At 37.3% G+C, this 13,015-nt stretch overlaps 2 protein-coding genes across 9 annotated transcripts in view; both read left to right on the top strand.

Moving 5' to 3' along the window:
- Positions 1-13,015, top strand: part of myrf (myelin regulatory factor) — a 32,293-nt gene that overhangs the window by 534 nt on the left and 18,744 nt on the right. For 5 of the 8 annotated variants that reach the window (XM_083546228.1, XM_083546224.1, XM_083546225.1 and 2 more), the window contains exons 1-5: positions 1-81; positions 9,780-9,870; positions 10,217-10,492; positions 11,320-11,381; positions 12,770-12,992. The exon at positions 1-81 is cut by the window's left edge. In XM_083546228.1, coding sequence (XP_083402354.1) covers positions 36-81; positions 9,780-9,870; positions 10,217-10,492; positions 11,320-11,381; positions 12,770-12,992 — 698 coding nt within the window. In that variant the 5' untranslated portion in view covers positions 1-35. Of the gene's footprint in view, positions 82-5,630; positions 5,692-9,779; positions 9,871-10,216; positions 10,493-11,319; positions 11,382-12,769; positions 12,993-13,015 lie in introns of all 8 variants that reach the window. The other 3 variants (XM_083546227.1, XM_083546230.1, XM_083546226.1) reach the window with 1 other exon arrangement.
- Positions 1-13,015, top strand: part of LOC310728659 (fatty acid desaturase 2-like) — a 114,072-nt gene that overhangs the window by 95,563 nt on the left and 5,494 nt on the right. The window lies entirely within an intron of this gene.

The following is a 13,015-nucleotide window of genomic DNA, read 5'->3' as shown; positions in this document are numbered from 1 at the left end:
AGCGCTACATGGAGGAGTTCAGCTGCAGATAAAGCATGGACGTGGTCGATGAAACGGAGGCTTTACAGAGGTTCTTTGAAGGTATTCAAGTCTATATGTACTGCAAAATAAATAAATATATGGATAAATAAATATATTTTAGGAAGTGTGTGTGTATATATATATATATATATATATATATATATATATATATATATATATATATATATATATATATATATATATATATATATATATATAGACATAATAAAAATTTGTTATCCCTTTTTTCCTTTGTTTTAACACACACACACACACACACACACACACACACACACACACACACACACACACACACACACATATATATATAAATATGTGTATGTATATATGTATATTACAATTTCATATAAGGTGTAGAACCTTGTTTGATGAAATGTTTTGGCAAACTAATATAAATCCGGAAATTTTTCATGCATGAGTTTGTGTGTTTATTATTTTTGCCTATGGTTTCATTAAGTTTGACTTACACTATGTGGGGTAGTTAGGCATGATGTTTTTTTTTGTGGGTGGCAGGGAGTTGTTAAAGGTGTTTGAGAGTTGTTGGGGTTCAAGGGATGTTATTGAGGGTGTTTAACAGGTTGTCAAGCGGTTTAGAGGGTGTTTGAGAGGTGTTGGGCTCTGGAAAGAAAAGTTACTGAGGGTGTTTAAGAGTTGGTGGGGTTTGGAAAAAAATATTGAGGTGGTAGTGGATTTTGGGGTTATTAAGTTATTATGAGTGTAAAAATGTTATGGTTGGTGAAAGTTGTTATCGGTGTTTGAGAGCTGGTGGGTTTGTGGGTTATTCAGGGTGTGAATAAAGTTATTCAGGGTGTTTTTGGTTTTTCTGATGGCAAGGATTGTTCTTGTTCTTTTCCAAATCACTTCAAAAATCAATAAATTGTCTCTTTATTGACTCATTGATCGGCTGCTAAATATGAGTAGACATAGGATATTCTATGTTGTAGCCACATTATGTTTACTATGTTAACGGATGCACTTTTAGCATCACATTAATATAATAATTATGCTTTGTGCGTAAGGCTGAGGGCAATGATACATGATATCAGGCTTTTGTGTTGATTAACAGAATTTTCCATGATAATGTGTCATGATGGGAGTACAGGTGTGATCGGGTGTTTATTGGATTGTGGGCTACAGCAAACATACTTGACAGGCTCGGGCTCTGGCTCTGGAGTTCATGGCTGTCAAGTGCTGCTCCTGACTTTCATGTGTTTACATTCCTCCTTTGGGAGTGAGAGAGAAAGATGTGTTGGTGCTAAACTACACTGCAACTCTGGAGGTACTAACTAACTTGGCAATAAGCATGTTTTCACATTTGCCTTAAATCAGTTCGGTTTATTTACATAAGTATTGGAAGATTTTGACTTTCATGATGGTAATGCCTTATTTTTGTGCACTCTTGAAAGACTAATATATATATTTTTCTTTATTTTGGACTGACTTGCAGACACACAAACATGTAGATTTTAATTTTGATGTATTACTAAGGCATTACCTTGAGTTAGCTTAGGTCCATTCTTTGGCATTGATTTGGCATTGATGGGTTTTAGAATGTAATTGTGTATGTGTATGTGTATGTGTTTGTATGTGTGTGTGTGTGTGTGTGTGTGTGTGTGTGTGTGTGTGTGTGTGTTTGTGTGTGCGTTAGCACAGTTAGTGTTATTGGAAAGAACTCAGGACAGCTATTGTGGTGTTCTGGCAGACAAAGGACAAAAGAAGAAGTGAAAAGCTGTTTGTTGATAAAAACTGATGCGACCCCCCCCCCCCAGCTGAAAGAGACTCGATCTTATTTTACACAGTGTGAGTCAAAGTTATTATGCTGTTACTTATTGAACTTGTGAAAGGATTGACATGTTTGAAACTTTCAGGTGAACATAAATCATTGAGTTCACTGGTAAGAAGTAAATACAAATTTTCTTTACAAGATGAGGTAAATTACATGTTCTTGTTAATGTTTAAAGAAATTGCATTAAAGAGCATTTAGAATTCAAGCATGGTTTATTTTACTTGTTGTTAATGAGAACATGCAAAAAACTAACAGTAGGCCACTATGTAGTGAGGTGCAAGTACAATCCAATAGTAACACACATTGTGAGAAGATTGTCTTTGAGTCAAAAATCAGTTTCTTATTTGAGTGTCCTCTTGTTTACTTTTACTTTGAAAGCAACCAAGTCTATGCATTTGGGTCTCGGGACAGATTGGTGTTAAGAGGCTTATTGGGTTATGTATACTCTCCCCCTAATGGACTGACCCATTCCACGCATACCTTAGTGACCTATGAGAAACAGAATGAGGTGAGAGTAATGGTTTTCTCTCCATCCACTTAGGATTCGCAGTCATTCCCTTGCTCAGAAGCCATTAGAGTGACAGTTTGCAGACGATGTGAGGGAGACAGAAACCAGCCTTATAGACATACTCGCACATATTAGACGTGCACATGCGCACATGCAGGTACTCACAAAAGCAAACATGCACTCAAGCATTCTGATTGGAGTGGGGTAGGGCCACTGTACACTTAATGCACACATTCTTATAAAATACACAAACTTATTGACATTCATTTAGAAGGATTTGGTAGAATGAAAAGAAACCAAAACTTGCTAAATGTACATGCAATCTCTCACATATGAATAGGTAAACATAGAGCAGGGAGTATAAAACGATAGTAGAGTAAATCAGTCAATAGTATAATGTAGGAGTTGATGTTTTGGAAGGGGGCCCATCTGTGTGCTTTATATCACTGTTTAACTTTAGTCTGGACAGACTCACCTCGTCAACACCCTGCCTGTATTCCACCAGGACTGTTTGTCCTTCACAGCAGGAGTTTTCTCCGACTTCATTCTGGATTGTTTTTTATAACAAGGCTCTTACCAGAGGCATTGTTAACTCAAACATTGGGTGAGGTCAGGTATTCCGCAGGTAAGTTCTGATGGGGTTGACAAATGTGATACCATGAACCACCACATTATTATTCAGTTCATAAATCCAGTTCAGTTTCAGAGTCGATAAACCATCTGTGCTGCATTTTAAAGGCACCTTCCCGAAAATTCTATACCTGGCTTAGTTTATGCTGGGCTTCATCTTGTCTCAATAATTCACAGTGTTATTGAAGGGAGGGGATGTACAGCTGGTTTTTAGGGTTTGAAAGCAGTGTGGGAAAAGTTTAACTGTGGCACACGTTCTCGCCCTTTAACGGCATTGCGGTGACTGGAATGCATTGTTTTTCACCAATGGGGCATATAATTTGATTAAAAAATAGCAAAAGGTTAATACAGATTTCATCTGGCTTTGAATTTCTGTGTTTAATAATAGTATTAGAAAAACATTTACTAGTAAACGTCATACCATTTCTACAGTATATTGTTTTCACTTTGTCTGTTTATAGACAGTAAACATTCAGTGTACACTTTATTAGGAACACCTGTACACCTGATTTTTGTTCATGCACATTCATGTCATTCAAGTGATCTAATCAGACAGTTGTGTAGCTGCACACAAAAAATGCAACAAAATCATGCAAATCGTTGTCCATTTAACTATGGAATTGTTGTTGGTGCCAATTGGGCTGGTTTGAATGTTTTAGTAGGTGCTTATCCCCTGCGATTTCATGCATGCGTTGTGAACACAAAATGTGGACACAAAATGGTGCAAAAATAAAAAATATTTTCTGTAAAGGGTCTGTAGGCTGAGACACTTTGCTGATGAGAGACTGGTTTAAACTGACAGAACGTCTATAATAACTTAAATAAGCACTCTTTACAATTGTGGTGAGCAGAACAACATCTTAAAGCAACTCATGAAACCTAGAGGCCAGATGAACTACATCACCAGCAGACCACATCAGGTTTCACTCTTGTTAACCAAGAACAAGACTTTGAGTCTGTGCCCATGATGGTCTCGGAGCCCAACTCGTAAGTTTGATGTGCATGCTGACATGCTTTTCTGTTTACCACATTCATAAAGAATGGTTATTTGACTGAATGTGCTCTTCCTGGCAGCTAAAAACAATGTCTATGTTCTTCTGGTGTCAATCATTCATAAGGTGTTTCTACCCACTTATATCACTCACTTAGTGTTTTATTTGTTCATAAATGTACCTTTTTCTTCCCCACCTTTTTGTTTAAACTCTGAATACTAAAATCCATTACGATCAGTTGATTATAAAGTACACTAAACACTCCTTCTGCTAAAATCATAAATGCCATACTGAGAGATTGCACTTTATCTTTAACAGAAGCTCTTGGACTGTAGCTGAGTGAATTGTTTAATTTAATTTCCCAATATCATTCATTTTCTTTGAATATTTCTAGAAGGTGTTTAAGGTGACCCACAGCTAGTAATGCATATAATAATGCATACAAGGTGAAATCAAAAAGGTTTGAGACAAGCTCTGTTTACAAAATAGCACTTCATTTATCTACATTTACACACTATCACCTTCAAGATAGTCCCCTTACACAGCAATACAGAGCTCCCAGCGTTCCTGACACTTCTGGAATATGTCCTGGAAGTCTTCTTTTTGAAGTGTGTCCAGCACCTTCTGCGAATCGCTCTGGATCTCCACAATGGTGTCAAAAGAGCGACCTTTGAGCTGAATATTCATATTCGGCAAAGACCACATTTGTCAAATCTGACGTGTAGGGTGGGTGCGGAAGTGAGATCATTGGGATTGTTCTCCAACGATCAAGATGCAAAAGTTGCTGAATGGTTTCGACATTTTTGGGGGTGGAGCTCGTTGAAGGTCTTTCTGATTTCTCGTAATCTTCCAGCGATGTTCTTAAAGTGCATGTGCCACTCAAAACACATCGAACGACTCATTGCAACATCGGCGTACGTCAAATGTATGTCAGACATCTCTGTGGCAGATCTGCCAATTTCATGTTTTCTCTTTGTTCTAACTTGCTGTCTATGATTAATTCGCAGACATGGCAACAAACGTGGTCAGCATAGCACCAGTTAGCACCATTAGTCTCAAAACTTTTTGAAACCGGCTCGTATGGTATTAAAAGTGCCTAGCGTAAATATTAATCTGAGCTAGAGATGTCAGGTTTATGAGACAAGATAGAAAGATAGAAATTATCTCGATTTTTCTTTTCAGAGAATTTTATTATCTGTTTCTTGATCTAATTTTGATTGATTGCCTCTCTCTCTCTCTCTCTCTCTCTCTCTCTCTCTCTCTCTCTCTCTCTCTCTCTCTCTCTCTCTCTCTCTCTCTCTCTCTCTCTCTCTCTCTCTCTCTCTCTCTCTCTCTCTCTCTCTCTCTCTCAAATACTGAGTTGGGTAGGTAAGCTACTCAGGTTAGACTGTGCTCAGTGCTGGTGGGCGACAAGGGCTCCTTGTGGTGGCCTGGTACAGCCCTGTCTCATGACTAGAATTTAATCCCCCAATACCACACACACACACACACACACACACACACACACACACACACACACACACACACACACACACACACACACACACACACACACACATAAGGGATCTCTACCCCAAATGTTAGCACTGTGGTCTTTTGAGGAAAGGTATGTGTAAAGATAATGAGGGGAAAGATGTGACAGATGAGTGTTTATGTATGTGTCACCTTCCAGCTCATCCTCAGCTGTAGGTGTGTTGACTGAGATCAGCTCACCATGCTGTGGCTGCAAGCAGGTACCTGTGATCTCTTTCTTCTTGTGGCTTATGCTTTTGATGCATTTTTATTTAGTGATGAACTCTTTATGTCCAATGTACTCTGCATATTGTTCTATGTTTGGAAGATTTATTTTGGACAGTGTTCACCTTGCCACATTTTAGGGTAATCATTTATCGTCTTAGTCTTCGATAGCGTGCATGGTGGTATGTGTTGGTTTGTCAGATAAATAGTTGTTCAGGAGTCTGAAATCCTGCAGATTAATCAGGAACATCTGAACTTGTCAACTTCCAGGAAAGTTTAAAAAGTGTACATAAGAACATGGTCAGTCCTATGTATATGCACTATAGAATTAGGAACAAGTCTTAACAGCTATTTCGAGATTTTCTGGCTGAAGACTGTTGCATGAAGATCAGGATTAGCAAACCTTTTTTAGTTTTGCAGTAAGGGGTGCTTTGCTAGTAGCTGGATAAAATGGTTATTTCTATTTAGAACTATTTTTTCAATGAGTATTTAGGCATTTCAATGATAATGATAACAACAACAATAATACCAAAAATAATAATAATAATAATATTAATAAGACAAAGAAAGAGAAGAAGAAGAATTAGATTTAACCTTAGAATAAACTTTTAGACATAACATCATTGCCATTGGGCAGAGTACAAGTGCAAACTCAAGGAAATATGCAATTAGCAAATAACCAGAAGTGCAAATAGTTACAAAAATATATAAGGTATACAATAATATATATATATGTGCTAGAGACCAACTATATGCAAATGATATAAAGGAAATAATATAAGGACGGACAAATTAGGTAAAAATATGCAGTGACCATCAGGTGACTATTCAGAGATCACAGTATTTACACAGTAATAACTGAAATAATAATAAAAACAATAATACAAATAAATAAATAAATAAATAAATAAATAAATAAATAAATAAATAAATAATAATAATAATAATAATCATAATAATCATAATAATAATAAGTATACGTGTTTGTGAGAGTGCTTGCTGGTAAATTCTGTGTGGGGAAGTGTTCAATAATTACTGTTTGATAATGTTACGGACTTTGCTCAATCATTCTGAGCTCTGGTCTGAATTAGGAATTAATGATTAACACCATACACACACACACACACACACACACACACACACACACACACACACACACACACACACACACACACACACTAACACATACAAACATTGCCTATTGTAATACTGTTTAACTAGTCCACTGTATATGGGTTTTCCATGGAGCATGCTGACCCTCCAATTACTGCTCACACAATGTTTGTCTAATTTGTTTTGTGTGTGTCTATTTTTAAATAATTATTTAAAAGCATTGGTATAGATTAATTGATAGTTTTTTTCGAACCCAGTGTAGTGTTTGCATTTTGTGTGAATGATATATAAATTAATATTTAATAAATAATTTTAAGTATTTTAAGCTTCGAATAAAGTATATTAGGAGATTAATATAGAGCAGATGGAAAGTAGTCAAGCAAATGTACTTTTTATGTTCACATAGATGATGGAAAAGGAATAATGAAGTCAGGTGACATGATGGGTATTACAGTTTATCACTTTTTTGTTAGTACACACAAAGTATCAAAGACGCTTAGACAGTTGGTCTACCACATATTACTGTAAACATCTGGATGAGTATTACAGTTGTGCATAGCCGCTTTAGTTTTCCAACTGCATGACTTTCTAGTGGGCAATGCACAGGCAATTCTAAATAAATTCTAAGATGAACAGCAAACACACACACACACACACACACACACACACACACACACACACACACACACACACACACACACACGGACATACACACAAGTTCTGTTGCTGTTTATCTTTCGTTGTTATCCACCAGACAACTCCAGCATTGAGGTGCTGTCCTGATCCCCCAACCCCCAATCAAACTCTTCAACAGAGAAAAGGCCTGCGTGTGTGTGTTTTTTGTGCGCAAAAGTGAACTGACAATCAAGCCTCTGTTTGTATATCACCACAGCTGGACACATCTGCGTCAACCCAAGAGCAGTCTCACTAACTCATATGCCAATTAAACAACTGATGTAGCCACAAGACTTTTATTAGTTTAGACTTAAGTACGAAGTTTACCTGAGAAGATGTGGATTCAGAAAATGGGCCAGATTTCCAGATTTTATTAAAAACTTGTTATGGTAACATGGTGTGGTTTTTGAAAGTCAAATTTCAGTGTCAAGAAAAAATTATAAGTAAGTTCCTATTGTTGAGTAAGTAATTACCCAGTTATGGGCAAAAACTTGGTTTTATATCCTATATAAAGCTGTGTTTTGACCGCATTTATTGCTACAAGCACTATAAAAATATTTATTAGAACATTAAAAAAAAATTTTTTGCCAATATATTTCACATAGCGTTACTGCACAGGCTTCAATTTATCTTATATTGACACACATGAAATACATTCACATGACTGGGATTCACATTCCACCAGAACATTTATGTCAGGCGAGATATCAAGCACGGTAGCTTGTTACCTATTTTGTGTTTTTGTAACAGTATGTCCTTTATTTTTCCCTTACTTATACCATTCCTTCTTTATCTCTACACCAGAACATCTCTGTTAGTCCACCCTCCTCACTGGGATGAAACCACCAGCACCCCCACACCCACAACCACTCTCTCTCGCTCTCCCACCCGTTATCAGTACTGCCAGGGCAGATTTACTGGTTCTGATGTGTGGGGTGAACATCTGGGTCTTATTAAAGAGCAGTCATCCCTCTCCTGCACTGCCTTACTCACTGGCACACATTGAGCACCATGTTACCCAACCGGGTTTTCCACAGAAATACTTCACTGCTTTTCTTTATGGAAACTTATGGAGATAACTGTGGGCTGTGTTGATAGTGAAGTCGAAGTTCTGGCAGCAAACAATCACAACATGAGGTTTATTTGAGTACAATTTCAGCAGGCTGAAAACCCTGTTTTTCCTCTGTAATAAAGTTAAACATCTCAACAAGTCATGGGTGAGAAGTTCTATATGGTTGGCCATTCTTCATGATGAGTTCAGAAGTTCCCAGAGTGTTCAAATTCTGTGTGAAAATGACCTGTTCTCTTGTGTTGATGTCATGAGAGATTATGCAGGTCCAAGAACATAGCCTTGACTCACTCCTGGCCTATTAAGAAATAATAAAGTTTTGTTTCTTAGTTAGGCTGAGGAGCAAAGGGGTGATTAAAGGGTAGAAAAAAACAAGCAAGACAGGCAAACAACGTTTTTTCCCCCTAACACTAACACTGAAATTCTTTGCATACCAAACTGGGTCGCTGCTTAATCTATCAAAGAGGAGAGATTTCTGGGGTTTAGGGGATGCCTGCCCACCCACTCCATATCATCCCCCTGACCTTCAGGCTACCCTTCCCTCCTTCCCTCTCTCTTTTTTCCATCACTTCTCTATTACTTTCGGGTTACATTCTTGTACTTTATTCCATTATTACATGCATTAATTTTGCAATGATTTTTTTTTTTATGTGAAGGTGGGAGAATTTGGAAAGAGGTAGAAAGAGAGGTCAATTAACATTATGCTATGACATGAATACAAGTATAAGCCAAATGTGCTGAGTTATGATTCACGGCTGGAAAAGTCTGATTAGTTGGAGCCAATTAGATGGAGTGAGTCAACAAACCCTTTTTTGACAAAATGATATCACTACATACCTTACTGATGTTCTACACACATGAATCCTCCCACCAGATACATTTTGCGAAAACTTTAAACAAGGGTCTAATGAGTAAACTTTGCAGACACATTGGTGTATGGTAGTCAACATTGCCAAAGATATTGGACATCTAAACAGAAGGTTGTGAGTTAAAATCCTAGCACCAACAAGCTGCCACTGCTGGGCCCTTGAGCAAGGCCCTTAAACCTCACCTGCTCTGTTGTATAAATTAAATAACTAAAAGTCGCTCTGGATAAAGGTGTAATGTTATAGCATTATTAAAAAAATGTACTTTATAATATTTCCTAAATACATGAAAAATTTTCTTCTCTTCTCTTCTCTTCTCTTCTCTTCTCTTCTCTTCTCTTCTCTTCTCTTCTCTTCTCAGGTCATGATATTAACAGCTCTTTGGAGCCAACAAACATCGACACCAGTATCCTGGAGGAATACATCAGCAAAGAGGACGACAGCACAGATATGTGAGTCTCAAGCAATTAACACACACACACACACACACACACACACACACACACACACACACACACACACACACACACACACACACAGTATAAAATCAACTTAATCTTCCACAGTTAACTGAGACCATTACAAATGAATATAGCTCCCTGTATAAACACATACTACAACTGATATGATCCAGTATCTGCGCACATGCTTTTACTCAAACTCAGCACCCTTGCAAATGTTTAGTACTATGTGTGTTTACTCTGACACCACGTCACACTGTATGTTTTGGCTGTTGGCTTGTTTGTGTAATGATTGTGTTGGCATTCATAAAATTGTTTCCTTTAAACACTCCCGCAGCTGTTTTTCCGAAGTCCACAGCGGCCCAGGGCCCAACTACTCCTCCCCCCAGGCCGGAGCATCCTCATCTGGGGGGGTGGTGTGTGGCGTAAGCCCCCCTATCTCCCATCGACAGGGCAGTTCCCAGGCTGTACCCACTCCGTGTCAAAACCCCTATCCCCCTCCACCTCCACTTGGTCTTCTCAGACACAGCCATCCCTGCCAGAGCCACCACCATCACCTTCAAGTCCCACAGCCCCACATCAAACCTGAGCACTGTGCTCACTACGCTGCCGGGTGAGACAGAGAGAAAGACTGAGTGAGTGAGTGAGTGAGTGAGTGAGTGAGTGAGTGAGTGAGTGAGTGAGTGAGTGAGTGAATGAGTGAGTGAATGAGTAAGTGAATAAGTAAGTGAGTAATTGAGTGAGTGAGTCAATTAGTCAGTGAAAGAGGAAAAAAATGTATCAAGAGTTTAGATTTGAACAAAGCTTGATAAGAGGAAGGATAGATAAAGGACAGGGAGGCCATTGAGTATTTGAAGACTTTATAACAATATTATTATACTCTCTAACAGATTATACACGTGACTAAAATAAAATCCTGTGTTTTTAAACTTTTTTTTAGGGTATTCAGACCTCGGACAATTGGCCAGTGGATAATAAACAGCAAATAGGATTCTGAACAGGATTTCAAGTTATTGTAGCAACATTTGTGCTGGGTTTTTTTTGTTTTTTTTTGCCCTAGCCACACCTACAAGCTGCAATGCCAGCAGATGACTTTCCCCACCCAGTTTGCAAAATAACCTGGACTAAACTTCAACAAATAAAGCTCAAACAAATCTCAGGGAGGGTGCGAAGGGAGTCAACTATGCGTAATGTGTAAAGACAAAGACAAATGGATCTGCTAAAATAACCTCCTATAAATGACAGTTTTGACTCATATATTCCATTTTCACAATCATGAATTGAATTTTTTTAGATGGAAGAAATAAAAACAGAAGGTATTGGTTGTGCACAAAAAGGTCCATGATTAGTTTATCCGCTTTGTTAGTTTCAAAACGCAATTGATTGCCATTTTTGTTTGCTTTTTATAGTACTGTGTCTTACAAACTCCTTTTATTGCAGAACATTACCTGAGTCTCCACCAGACTCTAGCTCAGAGCCCTACTCCCCCCAGCAAGTGAATGGTAAGTTCCAACAACTAAATATTTCTCCTGTGCTCAAAGGTGGAAAGAGTAACAAAATATTCTACACGAGTAAAACTACTGTTACTTCAATTAAATTTTACAGTAGTACACTTAAGAAGTACAGTACACTTAAGTTAAGTTACCGGTCTAAAAATCTACTCAAGTAAAAGTGAAAAGTAACATTTAAAATGTACTCATAGTCAAATTTACCAAAAAGGACAAGGGGATATAAATCTCAAAATAGTTGTTTTTAAAATAAATGAACACCTATTTGGTAGGTCTATTAGTCTAATGTGACTTATGCACTTTTGCATAAAAACAAACAAAAAAAAAAACTGTTATAATGTCATTTATGATAATGAGAAAAATCGCAAATGCCGATTCAGAATTCAGATAGTGAGTGCATGCATTAAACAACTTTCGAATTCTACGACATCTGCATTTTTTTTACTTTGAATAGTTTTTATTTATTTTTTTACTTAGTAATGATTTGAAATGTAGTTAAGTACAATATTTCAAACAAAACATACTTAAGTAAAAGTAAAATTACAGATTTTAAAAACTACTGTAAAGAGTAGGAGTACACAAAAAACATTTAATTACAGTTACGTGAATATGTAATTTGTTACTTTCAACCTCTGCCTGTGCTTGGGAATTAATTAATTTTAATTAATCAGTGATAGGGCTAACTCTGTCATAGACAGTGATAACTGGGTTATGAATAAGTTACAATTCCGAAATAACAATGACAACTAAATGACAATTACATAAGAAATATGGTCTCTTCGGATGTCATAGCAATACTCTGCACTCATTGCACTGCTGTTGTTTAACACAACTAAAAAAGAAAATAGATATAAACCAAATGACCAAATATTTTACTCATGAAAGGGAAAATCTGAGCATGGAGTTATACTCACTAAAAAAGCAGGTTGATAGTAATGATAATGTCAAAATCTTTAAAATGATAACATGTAGAAGTTCCTGAGTCATTTTTATACTATTAAAACCACACGCATGGGTTACGAAACATTCATTTAAAAAATTTTTTTTTTTTTTTTAAATAGCATGCAAGACTTTAACAGTCTACCAAGTAAAAAAAGAAACTGTTGCTCCATGCACACCTGTGTTGGTCTTTCTTACTAAGGGGAAAGGTGTGGAATATTTTAATCTCACTGGCTTAAATCCAGGTTAACATTATACCATTAGTCAAACAGGAGAAAACTGAGATAAGCTGATATAGTGTTACTAAAATTCTTTTTACTGTACTTTTAAAGTTTGGACAAAAAAAAAAAATTTTTAAGTGTACATACTGTTGATTTGTATACATCACATTGTGTCCAATAATGCTGGATATCTTTGTTTTTTCTCGTTTTTCTTTTTTACAGACTCGCATATGCTTCGGACCATGACGCCTGAGAACATGTGTCACATGACCACTCCCCCACCCTTGCCACCCCATAGCCATTACCCGAACATACACCGGGACATGTACCTGAAACCCGAGCCCTTGATTTCTCAATACCCGATTGGTCCAGCCAGCAGTGCAGGCGGTGATCTGCAACAGGGTCAGATGCTTCATCAACTGCTCCAGCATCCACAAGGACAAGAGTAAGAGAACTTGAAAGAGACAT

Source organism: Silurus aristotelis, assembly GCF_946808225.1.
Source record: "Silurus aristotelis genome assembly, chromosome: 7".
NCBI lineage: Eukaryota > Metazoa > Chordata > Actinopteri > Siluriformes > Siluridae > Silurus > Silurus aristotelis.
Note: the sequence above shows the minus strand (reverse complement) of the source record. Positions and strands in the feature narration are given on the sequence as shown.